This window comes from Phascolarctos cinereus, unplaced genomic scaffold, assembly GCF_003287225.1.
Source record: "Phascolarctos cinereus isolate Bilbo 61053 unplaced genomic scaffold, phaCin_HiC Scaffold_4;HRSCAF=312, whole genome shotgun sequence".
Lineage (NCBI taxonomy): Eukaryota > Metazoa > Chordata > Mammalia > Diprotodontia > Phascolarctidae > Phascolarctos > Phascolarctos cinereus.
The window spans coordinates 657,031,400-657,051,103 of NW_027555847.1; the positions used below are offsets into that span (position 1 = coordinate 657,031,400).

A 19,704-nucleotide genomic window follows, 5' to 3' on the forward strand; every position below is an offset into this window, starting at 1 on the left:
TAGGTTGTCTCTGAATAAAGTTAGAAAAGCTCGTCAGATCCTCCGTGTCCTCAGGGGTGACCGAGAACCAAGAGTATTCTAATATCACAATACCCGGGCCTGAACTTTTTCATCAGAGCTTGTTCTCAAGTTTATTTTTTTTTAAACTCAAACTAAAAAATAAAATTGCCGTGCCTGAAAACACTTGCAAGAAATAGCATGTACTCATCACCAGCCTGAGAAGCTCTTGGATCTTCAGTTGGTGGCTACCAGCAAGACGTTACCGGGGTATCTGCATAGTCACTACCAGAAGGGCCAAGCAAGGGCTTCTGAATGGTAACTGTCAGCAGGACTGGGCTGGGGGCTTCCACTGGAGGTCAGAGATAAAATACATAAGATTTCCAGTTAACTTGGATTAAGCACACAGACCAGTCCACTCTTGTCCACAGGAGCACTGTCCCCATCACTCACAACACTGAGTAAGGGAATGAAGGCAAGTCCACTCCTGAAGCTTAAACTGAGTTAGAAGTAAGTACTGGAACACAGTGACTTAATGACTGAGGGCTTCTTAAGGCACAACCAATAAAACAGGCAGGAATGGTCCCCTCTGTGCAAAAGAGGCATTGACATTGTAGCCCTCCTGTCTGGGACAGTTTGTAGTTAAGGAGCAAAGAAAAGCAGAGAAATGACCCTTGCTGACCAATTCTGGCTGAAGCAGGCCAGACAAGACAGGGCTTTGTGGCAGCTCCCCATACCCTGCCCCACCCCACCACTCCAGAGACAACCTGTTTGTCAGGAGTCCCCTCCAGCTCTGAGAGAAGAGCCAGGCAGACCACTCAGCACTCTGTGATGGGGTATCAAACCCTCATTTGGGAAACATTCAAGGAACCACATAGACTGAAATGCTCAGAATCTTGTGAACCTCTTGGTTGCAACCCAACCCTCAGATACTCCAGTAACCCTGAGGATCTTCTGTCTGATCCTCTTCGGCTCCTGCTTGAATCAGAGCCCTGGACCTGAGGGAAGGGTCAGGGAAGGGCTTAGGAAGCAATTTTGACAAATCACATTAGGAAAATTTAGGGCCTCCCCCCTACCCATTCTTTGGGAAGAAGGACACTGGCTGGGTCCAGGGCAGGGGATGTCCTCAGTCCCATCCATCACTGTCAGAGAAGAAAAGGGTAAGGGATGGGGCAGCAAGCTCTGTTAAAGGGAGAAAGCTCCTGTGCAGATGCCAGTGTAGACATTTTCATCCATGGGAATATATCTCCCTTGCTTCAGGTCCAGGAAGAAGAGTCGGTCTGACATCTGGTGCAAGTCAAATCCTTCCCGCTGAAGCCGTGTTTTCTGGATCTTGAAGGTCCCTGTGGGATAAGTAGGAAACAACTACCCAGCCAGCAAAGAGTGATGTGGAATGAGGCCCCCAGGGCAGGGCAAGGCCCTAGAGCTAAAGAAATCAAAATAGTATGAAATGAAATAAAAGATGAATATACCTGTTGTGTCCACTTGAGGCAGGAGGCGAAGGAAGATGGGACGAGCATATGGTGGAAGCACTCTCTGTAGCTCCTGGTACAGGGCGTTGGGGTTCAGTGTAGAATGGGGGTCAGCAATGGCAGCCATTCCAGCCTTGCCTTCCACTCCTACAATGGGGTTATATGCTGAGAACCTTCCCAGGCCCCTAGACTTCTCCAGGCCTTTCAGTCCCCAAGGTTCCCTAAAACCACTTCCCATCCCATCACATTCTCCCAACTCTCACCCAGATCCTGTCCCACCCGGGCTCCTTGCCTGGCACATCCACTCCATAAACTGCCACATCAGTCTGGCCGAGAACACGGCTTAGGACGCCTTCCACCTCAGTTGTAGAGACATTCTCCCCACGCCAGCGAAATGTGTCTCCACTCCGGTCCCGGAAGTACATGTAGCCAAGTTCATCCATCATCAGTACATCTCCTGTTGGGACAGAGATATTAAGGTGAGCTACTGTGGAATACTGCTGGGGACCTTATGCCCAATCCCTGTCCAAGTCTACCCAGGGTGCCATTCTCAGGAGGTATCAAAGAAGTAGGTGGGGCAGTATCTCAGGGTACATAGGAAGCAAGATACTTGAGAGGTAGGAAGAGGTAAACAATTCCTTTAAGATAGATAGGTCTTAGGGAGTACTTGAGAAGTAAATGAGGTTTGAGGGGTACCTCAGTGATAAGATGAGGTTTAGCAGTACCTGAGAGGTAGGCACTGTCTCCCTTCCGGAACACATTATATGCTATCTTCTTGTTGGTTGCACTCTCATTGACATACCCATCAAACCGGCGAAGTGGGTCTTGCTGATTGATCTGCCCAACCAGAAGACCAGGCTCCCCTAGGGATCAGAAGTATATATGTCAGCCACAGGATGGATCTGGGATTTCAGGCAAGTGGAGATGATCTAGTTAGTACTTGGGGGCTTAATTGGGTGCTAGAGTAGATACTCCCCCCTTCCCCCTCACCAGGCTGGCAGGGAATGCAGAGCCCCTGGGCATCCCTCAGCAACTCCATTGTATCCTCATTCACCTTCACTAAACGGATTGGGTACACATTGGGCAGGATCCGGCTATTGAAACCGCATGCTCCCACCTAGGCCAGGTGGAAGGAAGGGGAGAGAAAATGTAAGGTCTCAAGCTGAGTGAGGAAGGGGGTGGGGATCTATATCCCATAGGCATTGCCACTCATCTTTCATGCCACAGTTAGATGTAATCACCCTGTAGTGTTCAGAAGTTCTCATCTCCGGCTCTCTCTGATCCCCTATGTCCTCCATGGTCATGCCCAGCAGTGCCACCCCTTGCCCACTCCACCTCAGCTCTCACCTGCCTCCCCCTAGCTCCTACTTGCCCTCCCCACCTTTCCATCTAGGTTGGCAATGCTGCAGTTGCATTCAGTTGCACCATAGAATTCTCCAATCTGCTGGACCCCAAAACGGCAGGTGAACTCCTCCCAGATGGCAGGCCTCAGTCCGTTGCCCACAGCAAGGCGCACATGGTGCTGGTTCTCTGCAGGCCGCACAGGCTGCTTCAGAAGGTAACGGCAGACTTCACCAATGTACTGAACCACCTGATAAGAGTGAGAGAAGAAAGGACATGAGTGAAATTATTGTGGCAGGAGAGAGATGTCACTGGGAGACACATAAAGCAGAGGGCATGGATGAGGTGGCACTAGAGATATGTCAGGAACAAATGTGTTAGAGGAATTAAATATGGAGGGAGGGAAAGCAAACACAAGGGGGAACAGGCACAGTTAGAGAAGATCAGAGTTGGTAGGATCCTTAGAGATCATCAACTAACGAGGGCCATTAAACCTCCATTTGACTATTTCTAATGCCCAGGAGTTCGTTGTCTAAAATGCATCGTGTTTCTTTGTCTACGCTTGAGTTGTTAAGCAGCAGCTCTTCATACTGAGCTGACAGATCACACAAGTAAGTAGCCGAGTCAGGACTGATTTTTGACCTTTGCTCTAACCAGCTGATCTGACTGCACAAAGACAGCCACTTCTGAAATGATGCCCATATCAGGAACCAGTCATCTCCCATTTCAAAAGATCATCAATTCATTCTTTCTTTTAAGTATTATGATGTTCATCAATGCTGATTTTATATACAGAGCCTTCTAACTCATCTTAAAAAAAAAAAGAATTCATGAATCTGAGGCATAAGGCTTCTGAGTATCCTAAAACCTTTGTCCTATTTCAGTTCTCAATCTCAAACTATATTTTCAACAATTTTTTTTTTGCCATCCTCTGCCACGTCTGCCTTTGCATTGAAGTCTTCCATTATATTAAATCAAAGTACAGGTATACTTAATTTGGAGAATACTGTCAAGTTCTTCATAAAATTCTATATTACTTTATCACTGCAATAAACATTGGAACATAAGCTATAATTATCTTCATGGGGATGCTTTCTTAATTCATTGTAAGAACTCCAACCTATCCCATGAAGCTATGTTCCTTGTTGATTTTAGGTGCATGATGAATCCAGCTGTGCCAACTCCTTCATTTCCCTCTGCAAGGAGAACCTGTGAACTTTCCATTTAGCTGCATCTTTATGTCTTCCGGTACAATTTTCTAGCATTTTTTAATGCCAATGTGCCAGTGATATGGCTGTGAATCGTGGAATACCACAGTGTCTAAAAACTTGAAATTAAAACTCATCCAAAGGGCAACTAGGAGGTATGTGGTAGATGTGAGTAGGTTTCAGCTCACTGAAATTGAGGAACTGGGGAGCAAAGGATGTTATCACAGAAAAACATGACCAAAAGAGAGATGGGCCAGTCAGAGTGATAGCAAGGAAAAACTGGTGGGCAGCCTGTGTGCTCCATGGATAGCCATGCAATGTCAAGAACTATGGGCAGAGGCCTTCAGCATGTTATCTGGATGCCCTGTGGTAGGCTTACATGAGATACACAGTATGGGAAGGTTATATTTAGTAGGTTAAGAAATTCTTATTGGATTGGACTGGGTTTAGATCTACATCACTACAGGAAGTACTCACAACAAAGAGATCATATATCCATCAAAGTGTCCATCATTTATGTCAACAGAGATATGGCTCAGTTGCTCAAGTAGTATGCCAGCTTGGTCACTGGAATGTAGAACTCCAGTGAAAATATCCAACAAGTAAACTCATGTTTGTAGACAATCCAAGAACTGGGATTCTTAGCATCCTTTGCCCCCTTTCTATCACTGACCAGCAAAGCAGAAGGGGGCTATCCAAGACTGAAGGACATTTTGCATTTTTATTTCTTTCATGAGTTGCTATGGCCAAAAAAATTCCTATCTGGTAGCCACCCCTCTGGTAATGAGCCTCTCTGTATTTGGCTAGCCTGGTCCTTGCATAGCAGATACAAGCTCTTGCTGGGACTAAATGTGAAAGCTGACTGACAGACTGACTGGTAAAACACACCAGAGTTTGTGCTGTGCTGGTATAGCACCTAGAAGTATTAAAGCAGGTGTGAACCCAAGAAGACTTTTGTGGAAGAATTTGTCAAAATTCCTCTTAAACTGTGATGTCCAGAATTGAACACATAGTTTAGGCATAGTGTGACCTTTGAACAATACAGTTTCATCTCCCTTGGTATAAAGCAGGGATTCTTCATGTCTTGGAAGTCTAGTGAAGCATATGGACCTATTTGCAAAATAATATTTTTAAATACATAAAATACAAAGAAAACCAATTATATTGAAATATAGTTATCAAAATGTATTTTTTAAAAGTTCACTGACCCCAGGTTAAGAGCCCCTGGTCTAGAGACTCTATATCTATTAATCTAGCTCAAGACTGCAGCCACTTTTTTGCTAGTCAGGTCACATTGTTGGCTCAAAATAAGTTTGTGATAAACTGAAACTCCCATTTTTTTAAATCTGAACTGCTGCCAAATCATACCTTCCAAATCCTGTACATATGCAGAAGTATAGGATTTTTTAATCTAAATTCAGGACTTTGCATTTATCCCTGTGAAAAGTGAGGATTTGGCCTCACTTTCTCATTTGTTGAGATCACTTTAAATTTTAATTGTCATCTATTAAGTTAGCTAACCCTCCTAGTTTTATGTCTTCTATAAATCTGATAAGCATGCTTTCTGTGTCTTCACCTAAGTCATTTCTATAACTATAGAAATGGAATAGTTTTTGAAACAGATACAAATACAAAATACCAAAAAGGACATGGAATGTTACTAGATACCTCATTGTTGACAAGGAATGATTAGGCAGCTGTCCTCTACTGGGATAGTTGTTCAGCCAGCTGTGAATCCACTTGACTATCCTATTATCCAAACCACATATCATGATTACATCCACAAGAATATGAGACTTTTTCATAGTCTTAATATTGGAAGAGACCCTAGAAATCCTCTAATTTAACCTCCCATCTAATACAGCAATTCCTTCAAATGCTTTAATGAGATAAAGAAACACTATTATTTACCAACCTAACAAACCTATCTGCAAATTACATTAATTCAGCAAGACACGAGGAGGTGGGAGATACACGTGGTAGTGGTGCGGTATCAGGGAATTAATCTAACTTGACTTTCCTAGTAAGAAGATGTGGGGATGGAAACAGTATGACATTTGCTCTATCCCACTTCAGTTATCTGTGAATGCAAAAGTCCAGCACCGACACCTCTATTTTATGCTACCAGAGTTAGTGACAAGACAAGGAAGGAAGAAACACAAAATGGGGACCCAGAGAATCTCAGAGCTAAAAAGGCCCTCAGAGGTCCAACCCTTACTCAAAACATGAATCCTGTTTATAACATGCTGTGTGAGGGACCTTTTGACTTCTGCTTGTTAGGAAGTGATTCCTTATAGTCATACTCGACAACATACTTAGGGCCATGGGTACGCGTATACAATATTTAGAGACTAGCAACTGAAGGCAAAGGAGCATTTTAGCTGTTTGACCTTCAAAAAAACAGAATCTCGACCTTCCCACTCCCCGAATGGAGTGTATTGCTACTTTTCAGCTAGATTTTGAGATGGCTTGTGAGTGTTTGAAGGATAGGTTAGTCAGGCCTTGCCCTAACTGTCCATCCTAACTGTGTCCGTGGTCGCCCAGCTTCTATTCCTTCTGAGACAGCAGTGGAGTGGGGTAGAAAGGGCTCTAGATTTGTTATCAGGAAACCTGGGTTCAAACCTTGGGTCTGCCACTTGCTAGTTAAGTGTACAAATGACTTCAAACTTCTGGACCTCAGTTTGTTATCTCTATAAAATGAGGAGGTCATACTGATTAAAGGAAGGGTGACCCAGGAGAGTAGTCACAGAGCCTAGGGGTTGGAAGAGGCCTCAGAGGCCATCTGGTGCAACCATCCATACCTGACCAAGAACATGACACATGATCCTCCAACCTTTACCTGCCTGAGACCTCTAGTGAGTGACAGGCAGGCCATTCCACTTTGGGACATCTCTAATTGTTAGGAACTTGTTTCACCTCTGCAGCTTCTGTCTATTTTCCTAATTCTGCCTCTGGGGCCGAGCAGAACTGACCTAATACCTCTGCCACAGCACAGCCTTTCAAATGTCTGAAGACAGCTAGCAAGGCCCCATCTAAATCTTCTCTCCTCTGAGCCAAACATCTCCCAATTTCATCAGTCAACCTATCTATCCTCATTGGCATGATCTCGTGGCCCTTCACCAACCTGGCTGTCCTATTGCTCACAAATGTCCTTCCTAAAATGCGGCACTGAACTCCACCTTCTGGCTGTAATCTGATCAGAGCAGAACAGGAAGGGGAAGTGGAAAGGAACAAGCATTGATTAAGCACCTACTTAGGTTCACCACCTCCACAGTCCTGTATGCTGTTCTTCTTTTAACATAGTCTACTATGACATTAGCCTTTTTGGTTGCAAGATTATTCCAATGAATTATCACACTGAGTTAATGGTCTGCTAAAACCTCCACTAGCCTGGGGAAACAAAGGAACAGCTGGTGAAAAAGCCAAGGGAGGAGCCAATACCAACACTGGGGATGTTTACTGGGAGATCTTGAAGATTTCTCTTAACTCTCTTCACACCTGCTTTAATACTTCTAGGGTCTATGACTTCCTTCCATTGAGCACTCCCTCTGCCAGCACAGGTTACAACCCCTCCCTCTGTACCTTAGGCTAAAACCATTCATAACCTGGTGACTAGCCTTTTGGCCAGACAGCAGAAACACCAGGTCATCAGGCCTCAATGCCTTTCCAGCTTGGTAAGACCCGCCAGAACTTAAAGGCAGCTAGGAGACACAGTGGATAGCACACTGGGCCTGGAGTCAGGAAGACTCCTCTTCCTGAGTTCCAGTCTGGCCTCAGACACTTACTAGCTATGTGACCCTGTTTACTTCAGTTTCCTCATCTGTAAAATGAGCTGGAGAAGGAAATGGAAAACCACTCCAGTATCTTTGCCACGAAAACCTCAAATGAGGTCATGAAGAGTTGGACAAGACTAAAAATGACTGAAAGAAAAAGCCAGAGTTTATGTTCCATTGGCAAAGCCTTCAAAAACCCAGAGCCACTTCTGTGCTATGATGAGACACTGGAGGAGAGGTAGAGGGACCTTACTTATGTCTATTATTTTTATCCACTCTCTATTTTCCTGTAAGCACTACAAATGAAAACCCTTAAAAATCCTCAAAAGGATTGACTATTTGCTTTAGGGGAGAGGAAAGGAGAAGCTGAGAAGCCTCATTGTCATTCGAGAGAGAAATCCTGGCTGGTCAGCAGTAACAGGTGTGGTAAATGAGAGAAAAGCACGCGGACTAATGCCTAAGCCAAATCAAAAAGTCCAACCCAGGACCGCACAGTGTCCCTAGGTGTCAGTACCAGTAGGTAGTCCCAAATGCTTACAAGAAGCATAGATAAAGGAAGGAGGGATGAGGTGGTGGTAGCCGTGTGGGGAGAAGAGAGAAGGAAGAGACATGGAAGGAAACAGCCAAATGAGGTGCTGTGTGTCGGGGGTGGGGGGAGGCTGACATGGTAGGAAGAGCTGGTTGGGGACATAAATACAGTGGGGGCATCAGCATCTTGGAGGAGGGGGGGAGGAGAGGCCCTGACCGTGCAGTTGTACTTGATGCAGTCATCCCAGAAGCGGCTGGCAGAGAACTTCTTCCTGATGACGACTGTGAGCCCATACAGAAGGCACTGCCCTACCCCCATGATGTTCCCTGCAGAGAGACAAGGATTAGCCTTGAAAGCCTCATCAGATCCACCCACTCACTCCCTTCCCATTCTACTTCATTAGTTGCTGAACCCTACTCCCTTCAGTACCTGCAGAGTGGTACAGAGGGAGACAATTGTAAATTATATCTGAGGGTTTCATTCTGTAGGCATGGTGTCCAAAGGCTGCAATTCGATAGTATCTGGATAAGAGAAGAGAAGTGAGGCTGGAGGGGCCACATGAGAAAGAAAACTTTGACAGGAAGAGGTGGGGGGAAGGGGCGAGACTCGTGCTTGAGACACACGAAGTGATGGCAGGGCTGAAGCCAAGATGGATATGGTGTGGAAGCATTTCTGGGACTGGAGGAGGTAGGGAGAGGGCAGGATTGAGGATAAGGATTGTGTGGAAGAGGCCAAGTGAGACTGGGGCAAGGACAGGGGCAAGGAAGCAGAGCTGATAAGTTAGGAGGGTAGCAATGTTTTAAGGCTGGAAAGCACAAGGGGAAAACCACAGTTGAGGAAGCATGTATCCTCAGACCCTTACCCAGCTTTCGGTCCTACCTGCTATGTACTACAATTGCAGCTTTGGGCATCCCAGTAGTGCCAGAAGTATAGATGTAGAAGAGACGGTCTGGAAGGAAAGGGAAGCATCGGGGTGAGAGGAGCGAAGGGCTCTGTGGGATCTGTTGGTGGAGATAGGGCTACGGGCATGGAGGAAGGAGAGTTTGGAAAAGGCAAACAGGACTTGACCAAAATTAGAGGTACTGGCAGGAACTGTCTCAAGGGGGCACTCCAAAACCAGACTCACCATCCATCCCTTTAGGAGGCACTTGCATAGGGGGTGCTGTGGAGGCCTCACTCAGCATAGGATCAAGAAGGTGAGTATCAGGGGTGACACCTTCTGGCCCAAAGTCCCCAGAGCAGAACTTCACTAGGTTTTTCCCCAGCTGTACACTCACTTCTGAAATAGCTGGAACACATGAAAGGTATGCCTACTAGCCCCAACCTAAAGACACATGGACACCTCTGGTCCATAGACATGCCTATTAACCTTAGCCTGAAGTCATGCCTCTTGGCCCCAGGGCACCTGAAATCACTAGTTCATACACACACTCTTCAGTTCACTGATATGTCTGTTAACCTCAGTCAACAGACATGTTTCAGCTCCAATCCATAGACATGCTTGTCAGACCCAGCCCACAGAATACCTACAAGTGCTAGCTTACCAACATGATTGTCAGCCTCAGGCTACAGGCATACCTAGACATGCATGTAATGTTCTTTTCTCCTAAGCACAAGGCCATACCTTTCCTCGCCTAAATAGTCAGGGAACACTTTTCAAAACCCAGGGTTGATCAGTCCAGTCTAGCTAGCTTTCCTCCCTCAAGACTCCATTGTCCCCCAGATCCCAGCAGTCATTCACCATTTTGAGCCATGCTGTCTCTCCTCCTACCTCCAAAAGTCCTCCCCCAGACAAAAAAAACGTAACCTTTGCCTTCATACTGTGGGTCCTGACCCCCATACCACCCCCAGCCTCACCAGCTGCTAGCTCCCCCCCAAAGATCAGGGCCTTGGCCCCCGAAGTGCTGAGGCAGAATGTAAGGGGCTCCAACCGCAGGTTCACATTGAGCAAGGCAGCCTCCACTCCTGCCTTGGCAAGGCCAAGCCACAGTCCCACAAACTCAGGCCGGCCCTCCAGGAACATGGCAACCACATCGCCAGACCCAAAGCCAAGCTGCAGGAACAGGTTGGCCACTGCATTGGAGTACTCATCGAGTTGCTGGAACGTCCACTGTTTTCCGCTGACTGCATCTACTAGGGCCACCTTTTGTGGCTGTTGGTTGGCCAACTCCTGGAAGATGCAGGGAATCGTGTGCCTGGCCTGCTGGTGCCGTCGGAGCTCATAGCGGACACTGCATAGTACAGAGAGGCCACTGCAGCAGAGAAGAAAAGAGATCAGACAGACCCTGTGACAGACACTGTAGCAGCAGCCACTCCTATGCTACACACAGCCCTAGTGCATTGCTTCACCCAAAAAGAAACACACAAATACTTTTTTGGAGGAGCAAGGCAAGGAGGGGTAATAGTCACAGGGCCACTGCAGCATACACGTACCATGTGACTTTGGAGCAGCCTCTGTCTCAGTGTCTCCCTCTGGATAATGAAGTGGGCAGTGACCTATCTTGTGGGAGCAATGAGGCAAGTAAAAAGGATAAGGAACAATAATATTCCAGTAGAATGCAAATTCCTTGAAGGCAGGGATTGTCTCAATTTTGTCATGGTGTCCCCAGTACCTAACATGGTACTCATATAGAAGATACTTAATAAATACATATTGATTGACCCACTGAACGAGTTTTTGGTAAATGGATCAAACTTAAAATGTATATATCGTATTTCATGTTTTGATTAAAATGTTTTGATATGAAAATACAAAAATGGTTTCAATATAAGATATATAATTGGCTGTGTAGTTAAGTAGTACCTAATTAGCAATTATATTCCTAATTCCATAGGGAGATCTTTTAGCTCAAAGAAAGCTTCATAATATAATTTCTAATTACATGCAACTCCAAGTAGCATGCTCATGTAAATCTCATAGAAGAGTCTTACAAAGAGGCCACCCCAGGCGTTGAGGACTAATCTACTGGGACTCACCGAGGCTCCTTTACAGTTTACTTAGTATGATTAAAGAAGATGTCTTCTCTTGTTAGAGTCAGAACCCAGTCAGTCCAGAAGATGCAATTAAACTAAGAGATACTTAGCTCTGGTTCTCATACTTTGAGTCTCCAGAGAAAGCGTGCTTATTGGCTATGGTACAGGAAGATGAGAGGTGACAGGTTCAATCACCTCTCCTGACTGTCTGTAAGGATATGTATATTGTTAAGTCCTCAACTCTTTCAAGAAGAGCTGTCATGACTTAAATGGTAGAGGATGAAACAGAACTGACCAAGGAGAAGGAAGGTAGAGATAAATGCAAGAAGGAAGGAGGCATCTTTTTGACCCAACTATTCTAGAAGACTTGAGGGACAGATTTCTGAGGGCTGAATAATGGTGTGTCAAGTTAAACCAAAGAATGTAAATGCTTGTTGTATTGGGGATATGTACTAGCCTGTTAGATGCATCCCCAAATACAGGACTAACCTGTTCAGTAGGGGAATCCACATTATTGAACTTCAATAAATACAACCACTAAATCATCACTCAGTTTTCTGAGGTAGTTTGAAGACAATCTGCAAAGGTGTGTTGGCAAATTCATATTTTTTTCCTTTTTTTCCCCCTACTTAATATTATTTCATTTTTTCCAATTACATATAAAGATAGTTCTCAACATTCACTTTTATAAGATTTTGAGTTAAATTCTTATTTTAAATGGGCATTGTGTACCCTTCTCTTTCTCTCTGAGTCATGAAGAACATACATTCCCACTTACCTCAATGTTAGTAGAAAACATAAACTAGATCAAAGTTTCCTGCTTAGTGATTGAATTAAGTAATACTGTGACTATTGGGATGAGAGGAAGGGCAAAGGAGAACTAACTACAGGAGGGATTGAAAAGGGAATCTGGGCGATCACGCCAAGGAGGGCCTGGGAAAAATGAGAGCTGGAAAGAAGATGGTAGAAGTGCCAAAAGTCATGTATGGGGTGGAGTGGGGGTGGGCTACTGGGAACAAAACTGGCTAAATATTTGATGAGGGTGAATCAAGTTTTAAAGGCCCTGAAAGAATAAAGATTCTCTGGGCTGTAACATGAGGACTCAGAGGGCTCAGCTATTTTGGGAGATCTAAGGAATCTCCCTTGCATTGCCTCCCCCCACCTCAGATTCAGCTCTACCCTGGCACTAGCTCCCCTCTCACTCTGTTCACCCTCTTCTGATCCTTCCCCTCTGCCCTATCACCACCTTCCCTTCCTAAGCTCTGCCCTGCCATCACCTCTCCTCCTCCCCCTACCCAGCTCTGTCCTGACACCACTTCCCCTCTGTCCAGAGCTCTACCCTGATCCTCTTTCTTCCTTCATTCCCAGCTCTATTACATTCTGGCCCCAGGCCAAACATCCCTGAATGGAGAGAGGAAGTAGAGGGCACAGGAGGGTGATACGTGGAGACACACAGCAGAGTGATTGCTAGTTCATGGGAGGAGAGGGGGAGGTGACTTGCAGGAATAGTCATAACTTATGGAATTGGGGCACCTTGTTCTTCAGGGCAAGACACAGAATCTCTAGCCCAGTACTTCTTTCTCCTGCCTTCTCCATCTTCACTGATCATACCTTTTGTCCCTCTCCTCCTCCCACTCCCCCAGAATTTCCCCTGCAGCTCAGGGGAGTGACCATAGGGTAGAAGTGCCAATGGGAGCCTGGAGGTGAGTTTTAACTGTGGACAATGCATGTGGCATCAGGGTCAGGTCATGTTAAGCCTTCTTGTCCCCACTTTGGACTGCCCTTTCACCTCACTCCAGAGGGAACAAGACTCTCTTCAGAACGTAGAAGCCCTCTAACGTCACTCCCAATCGGAAGGGAACCAATCTGCTAGCATCAGACTCTCAGGGAGACTGCCTACACTCCTTTGTAGTGGATAAAGAGACCTTTCTTTTGCTTACTGGCTCAGCCCCAGACATGTTTCACCCTTCTAATCTCTTCTTCCAAGGGCAGACTCCATTTTGAAAAAGCCACAGAGTCCCCAGGAAGATATGGGAGACAAAGCAAACCCTGCATACTTCACCCAATGTTATCGACTCCTGCTGAGTCAGATTAAGCCCCTATATTGTGTAGGGGGAGAGAGAAGTGTGATAGATTCTGACAGAACAAGTTGTATGAACTGTTACCACTATGCCAAGGCCATGGAACCAAGTTTACATCAAAAGCTATCACAACACCATCCCCCCTCCTGTACCTATCACTGCCAAGATACCCATTGCTACCATCAGCTTCCGTCATAGATCTGCCTCAGCATCCCCATTCCTCCTCATATAGCCTTTTGGTACCCCATATCTCTCTCACTTACAAAAGGTCCCTTAGTGCTGTCTTGAAAATAATGCGCAGAAGTCGCCAACCGCCGGTGCCCACATAGATAGTCAGAACAGCTGCCAGACCCCAAGACCAGGGCAGTCCCAGGAAGCGGAGGAAGCCCACTGAGGCCAGTGATGCTGTGCAAAGGCCTGCAGCACGCATTCTAGGAGAGAGAAGGGGAAGAATTCTTCTTACCCTAAGACCATATTCACAGGAAGTGGGGGAGGAGAGAGGCAGACAGACAATCAGGGCAGGGAATAGGACTCACTGGATCATAGGACTTAGAAGAGACTAGAGGGGCAGTGAAGTAGAGGAAAAAGAGGGTGAAGTGAAAAAGAAAAGTAAAGGAGAAAAGTAAAGAGGCAGGAGAAACATGGGAGGGCAGAGGCAAGAGAAAATGGGGGAAGAAGTGAAGAAGAGTAACACAGCAAGGATTGAAGTGAGGGAGAGATCAAAGACTGAGGGGTCATAGAGAGTTGAGTAGTGGTGAGGAAGAGGAGTTGGGAAAGAACAAGGGAAGAGGTCAGGGGATGTGAAAGAAACAAGGAAGAGGAGAAAGTGATAGGAGAGTGAGAGGGAGAGAGGGAAAAAGTAAGGGGTGTAAGAAAGCTGGGGGAGAGAGAGAGGGGAGAGTAACAGGGCTAGGAGAGGGGGCTGAATCACTCTGAAGGGAAGGGTAAGGAAGGAGGACAGGGAGAGCAAGAGGGAAGAGTTGAGGGAGAGTCAAAGTGATAGAGTAAGGAGTGATCAGGGGACAGTGAGAGTTGGGAGGGGGAGCAGAAGGGGAAAGTAAGAGATGGGGGCAAGGGAAGGGAGGATAGGGTTACTAGGAGAGGGAGAACAAGAATGGGGAATACTGAAGGGAGAGATAATGAGGAAGGAGACCGTAGGAGTGGAGAACATGACAAGAAAAAAGGGGATAATGGGGAAATAGTGAAGACAACAATAATGGGGGACAGTGGAGGATGGACAGTGAGGGGGAAGAGAGAGGGAGCCAGTGGAGAGAAGTGAGGAGAGAGTTGTGGCAACAATGAAGGGGGAACAGTGGGGGAGGCAGTAAGGGAGGGAGAGGGAGGGGTGAGAGTAGTGGGGACAATGTGGGTAGAGAGAGTCAGTGGAGACAAAAAGTGGGACAATGGGGAAAATGGTGGAAAGTCTAATGAGGGAGACAAGTAAGGACCAGGAAGAGGACAGTGAGAGAAGACAGGGATAATTTAGAGGAGACTGATATTTAGGTATGGGTTGAACTAGAAGGCCTCTGAGATCTGTCTTCATTGATTTAGTGACTGCTGGGACTACTGGGGGAGGAGATAAGGGGGAGGGGGCCAGAAAGAGGGTAACAGGGATAATTAAAGGGTTTCTTCTATTGGTACAGGTTGGAATAGACGGCTTCTCTGGTCTCCCCTAATTGATTTGGTGACTGATTTAGGGACTACTAAGAGAGGACAGTGGGGGGACAGCAAGGGGGAACAGTGAGGGAGACCATGAAAGAGAACTGTGAGCGAAACAGTGAGGGGACAGAAAGAGGGGACAGTGAGGGGGACAGTGAAGGAGGACAGTGAAGGGACAGTAAGAGGGACAGTGAGGGCAGTGAGGAGGAGGGGGACAGTGAAGAGGGAGAGTGAGGGAGGACAGTGGGGGACAGCAAGGGAGAACCGTGAAAAGGGACTGTGAAGGGACAGTGAGGGAGACAGTGAAAGGAGACAGTGAAGGGACAGTAAGAGAGACAGTGAAGAGGAAGAGCAAAAGAGCACAGCGAAAAGGGACAATGAAGGGGCATTGAAGGAAGACAGTAAGAGGGACCCTGGGGGGTATTAAAGGGGCAGTGAGGGGGAGGGGTGACAGTGAGGAGGGAGAGTGAAAAGGAACTGTGAAGAGACAGTTAAGGAGACAGTGGGGGGCCCAGTGAGGAGGGGGACTGAAAGGGGACAGTGGGAGGGACAGGAGCGGCAGGGTCAGGTACACGTTGGAATAGGTGACCTCTGGGGTCCTTCCAGGCTATGTGGTGACCACTGTGACTGGGGGGTGGGGTCTGCGGGGGGTGCTGCGGGGACAGGGAGAGAGAACAACGGTGGGGGGATCAGTGAGAGGATGGGGAGCAAGTGGAGGACAGGAAGGGGCGTCAGTGAGGGAACAATGAGAGCTGTAGAACACATAGTGTCACACACACACACACACACACACACACACACACAACACACACACACACACACACACACACACCACGTACACGCGCGCGCGCGCACGTACCTCACTCCCTGGTCCGCCCCCCAGGCCCCCACCCTCTCCCTTCCTCCTCTCCGGCTTCCGGAGGTCCGAACCATAGAGCACCTGGGAGGCCAGAGAGGCCGGTTCCGCGATCCGGCAGCTAGAACAGCCACCCTGCCGCTACCCTTCGTTTCCATGGCAACCTGCCGCCAGGCAGGCGCCGAGCAGGGGAGCCACGAGAGGCGAGAGCTTGGCCTCTCGCCAGCCTCCTCCCCCCACCCCCGGCAGGACAGATGTGGAAACTGAGGCCCCGGATGGACTTCTGTCCGGCGTCCTCCGACTCAAGCTGCCAGTTCCGGTCCTGGCTCTGAACGTGCGGGCCCAGGCTGCTAGTCCCAAGCACACTGCGGGAGGCCGCCCCCTAATGCTTGTAGAATGAATGAACCCGTGTTTGCAGAGGTGTGTCCACCTCCTTATTTGTGTCAGTTGGCTAGTGGCCGCACGGACCGCACAGAGGCATCGGGCTCCCAATCCCTGGCCAGCACCTTGCCAGGTAGTTTGGATAAGTCCGTACGTCTATGCCAAATCCTCGTCCTCCTTGACCTCTGAATGTGCCAAAACCGACACCAGCCATCCCTGCTTGAAACTCCTGCGGTCTAGATCCACGATTCCCAAAGCGGCAGCTCAGGGACCATCCAGCCTGAACAAGGATCCCCTCTAAAACAGGATTTCAGGGGATCTGTGAACTTGGATGGAAGAAAAAAATTACATCTCTATTTTCATTAATTTCTAACTAAAAGTGAGCATTTCCTTAAATTATTTAAAAACGTTATACTGAGAAGGGTTCCATAGGCTTCACCAAACTGCCAGGGGGGTCCATGACACAAGGTGAAGAAAACTTCTCTAAATGCTCTAAACATACCCAACAAGTAATCATCCAGCACTTGCTTGCAGAGCTCCGAGAACATGGAAGCATCGCTGATGACTTTTGGAGATTTGCTATCTCTACCCTGGCCTCAATCACAGTGTAATAATAGATAATAATAATCATAGCTTTTGTTTATCTAGTGTTTTATGATTTGAAAAGAGAGAAGATCCCTAGCCTGGGAAGTATAAGTTCTAGTACTCTCTGGCCGTTCTGCTACTCTCAGTGTAACCCTTAGGCAAATTCTTTTCCCCAGGAGTTGTTCACAGCTCCCGATAGGTTGACTGGCCTTGGGCTAATGCTCTTTCTGGTCCTTGATCACTCACCTCCTAGAAGTCCTCCTCAACAGCTTTCATAGAAGGCTGGGTGATCAGAAGCCCTCAGTCCAGAAGCAATCACAACAGCTTCAAGTCTAGGGCTTACACTAGCTTAAGCCCTCTGGGGCTCTCTTGCTCCACAAGGCCTCCGTTGATAAGCAATGTGGGCAGAAGAGGCAGCTGGGGATCTCACATCTTCCATGTAGGAAGCCTTGGCTTCCGCTGAGGGCACATAAAAAACTCCATCTCTGGTTTCTGAGGGTGTCCAGCCTGCTGAAGTGGGGGCAGAATCACAGCTTCCTCCGACTGCAGCTTTTCCAAACAGGATTTCAATGGTATCACAAGCTGATGTCCCCAGAAGGCAGCTGTATTCTCTAAGCTACCACTCAGATGTTGCTTTTTCTATAGCCTGGTATGAAGTCCCCTTCAAGCAGATCCTCTGATGCTCTACTTGGGATGGGAGGGGGGCACCTATGGTGGGGCCGTGGCACCGACCCCAACTCTGGGTGCTGCCTGGCCTGGGAGTGCCTCAGAAGCTCTGGGAGGTCCCTTCCCAGCTCTCACTCCACAATTCCAAGTTCTCGACTCAGATCCCCACTTTCCTCTCCCCCAACTCTCCCCTTCCCCTGCCCCCGCCCCGCTCCCCCCCCTCCCCTGCTCCACCCCAATCCTTTGGATGCTTGTTTTCAAACAAGTTCTATGACCTTTCCCCTAGTTTCTCTTCCGGGGGAGTCAGCCTTGGCCTTGGTCCAGTGCCCTTTGGAGAAGGGGGCTGACAGGCATACACTCTATGGCCTCCCATTGGTCCTTTGAGTGTGGGCAGCTCAGTTTGAGGGAGGGTGGGGTGGGGAAAATAGATGGAAACTGGTGCACTGCGTGTCCCCCTCCTCCCCCACCTCACACACAGTGTGGAACTGAGCCTGGCAAATGGCTCCTCCAACAGCCCCTCCTGCCGGCCTGAAACTGTAGTGCTCTTTCATTGACCTTTGTAGATTTAGAGCCAGAAAGGACCTAGTCCAAAAAGATCGCCTAGTCCAAAAAACTCTCAATTCATATCCAGATGATGTGTCCAAGGCCACAATTTCTGCCACAAATCGAGCAGTAAGTGACAGAATAGGATTTGAACCCAGGTCTTATGATTATGAATCTAGTATTCTTAATGCCCTTCATAGAATCCTTATAGGCATCCTCTTCCTGATGCCCCCAGCTCTTAACGCCAGCCCTCACCACCATTTTGCTTATCTTGTATTTATTCTGCATGCATTTTTCTTTATATACTTATATATGTATATGTTTTCTCCCTTGACAGAGCACTTATTAAGCCCTTACTATGTGCCAGGTGTTGTGCTGAGAGTACTGGTGATAAAAAGACCACAAACAAAAAACCACAAAAAAGACCACCTGTCCCTGTCCTCAAAGTGCTTCCATTCTAATGGGCAGATCAACATGCATGTTAATAGATATGTACAAAATATGGACTATATGGAAAGTAGCCTTAAAGCAGAAGGCTAACTAGCATTTAGGGGGACCAGGAGAGGTGTCCTGCAGAGGAGATGTTTAGGTTGTCTTCAAGGAAGCCAGGGATTCCAAGAGATGCAAAACCTTCTGGGCATGGTAGACAGCTAAGGAAAAGAGATGAATGTAGAGCTAGAAGAGGTCTTAGAGGCCATCATATAGAACCCTTTCATTTTACAGATGAGAAAACTGAGGTTCTGAGGTTAAATCAATTTGCCCAGGAACACCCAGCAGCTTTGTATGGTAGGATTTGAACCCAGGTCTTCTTTTCTAGAAATGGAGTGCTCTATCTCCAACAGCAGATGGAATATCGTGGGTTAGGAATAGCAAGTAAACCAGTATGTCCAGATCATCAAGGGTGTGAATGGAAGAAATGGATATGAAGACTGGACAGATTATGTAGGGCCAGGTCATGAAGAGCTTTAAATGCCCAACAGATGAGTTTGTTGAAACTTGGATGTGTGTATGGGGGTGGGAGGTGACATGATCAGACCTACAGGTTAGGAAATCATTTTGGCAGCTGTGTGAAGGATAGGGGAGAGACTTGAAGCAGAGAATAACTAAAATATTATTGAAGGGGCAGCTAGGTGGCGCAGTGGATAGAGCACCGGCCTTGGCGTCAGGAGGACTTGAGTTCAAATCCGGACTCAGACACATGACACTTACTAGCTGTGTGACTCTTGGCAAGTCACTTGACCCCAATTGCCTCACCACAAAAAAAAAATGTTATTGTAATAATCTAGATGAGAGATAATGGCTGTGAGTGGTGACTGTGTGAGTAGAGACATTTACAGTATGTAAAAGATGTTGTGGACGTAAAAATGATAAAATTTGGCAAATTATTGGATGTATGGAGTGAGACTAAGGAGTGAAAAAAATCAGACCAAGGTTAGGGAACCTGGGTGACTAGGATAAAAGGGTCAGATAGTGTTAGGGAAGCTTGGGAGAGAGAGATGGGCTTAGTTTTAGACATGTCGCATCAGAGGTTTCGGGAGAAAGATGAGTTTAGTTTTGATCTGGGAATCATCAGCATGGAGATAATAACTGAATGCTTGGGAGATAATGAGATCACCAAATAAGAAGGTAGTGAGAAAAGA

At 47.1% G+C, this 19,704-nt stretch overlaps 1 protein-coding gene across 4 annotated transcripts; it reads right to left on the reverse strand.

Annotated features, from left to right (window-relative positions):
- Positions 1-100: 100 nt before the first annotated feature.
- On the reverse strand, positions 101-17,712 carry SLC27A1 (solute carrier family 27 member 1). Of its 4 annotated transcripts, none has more exons than XM_020994855.2 (13): positions 15,974-16,881; positions 13,638-13,805; positions 10,178-10,572; positions 9,447-9,608; positions 9,200-9,269; positions 8,750-8,841; positions 8,537-8,646; positions 2,851-3,060; positions 2,460-2,586; positions 2,195-2,332; positions 1,762-1,926; positions 1,470-1,616; positions 101-349 (listed from the first exon to the last, which is right to left on the reverse strand). In XM_020994855.2, the coding sequence occupies exons 1-13, from the start codon at positions 16,045-16,047 to the stop codon at positions 246-248; spliced, it is 1,962 nt and encodes a 653-aa protein (XP_020850514.1). In that variant the 5' UTR covers positions 16,048-16,881; the 3' UTR covers positions 101-245. The 4 variants fall into 4 exon arrangements, with proteins under 4 accessions (XP_020850514.1, XP_020850515.1, XP_020850511.1 ...); XM_020994856.2 differs by lacking the exons at positions 101-349; positions 15,974-16,881 and adding exons at positions 530-1,340; positions 17,102-17,712; XM_020994852.2 differs by lacking the exon at positions 101-349 and adding an exon at positions 530-1,340.
- Positions 17,713-19,704: the final 1,992 nt, after the last annotated feature.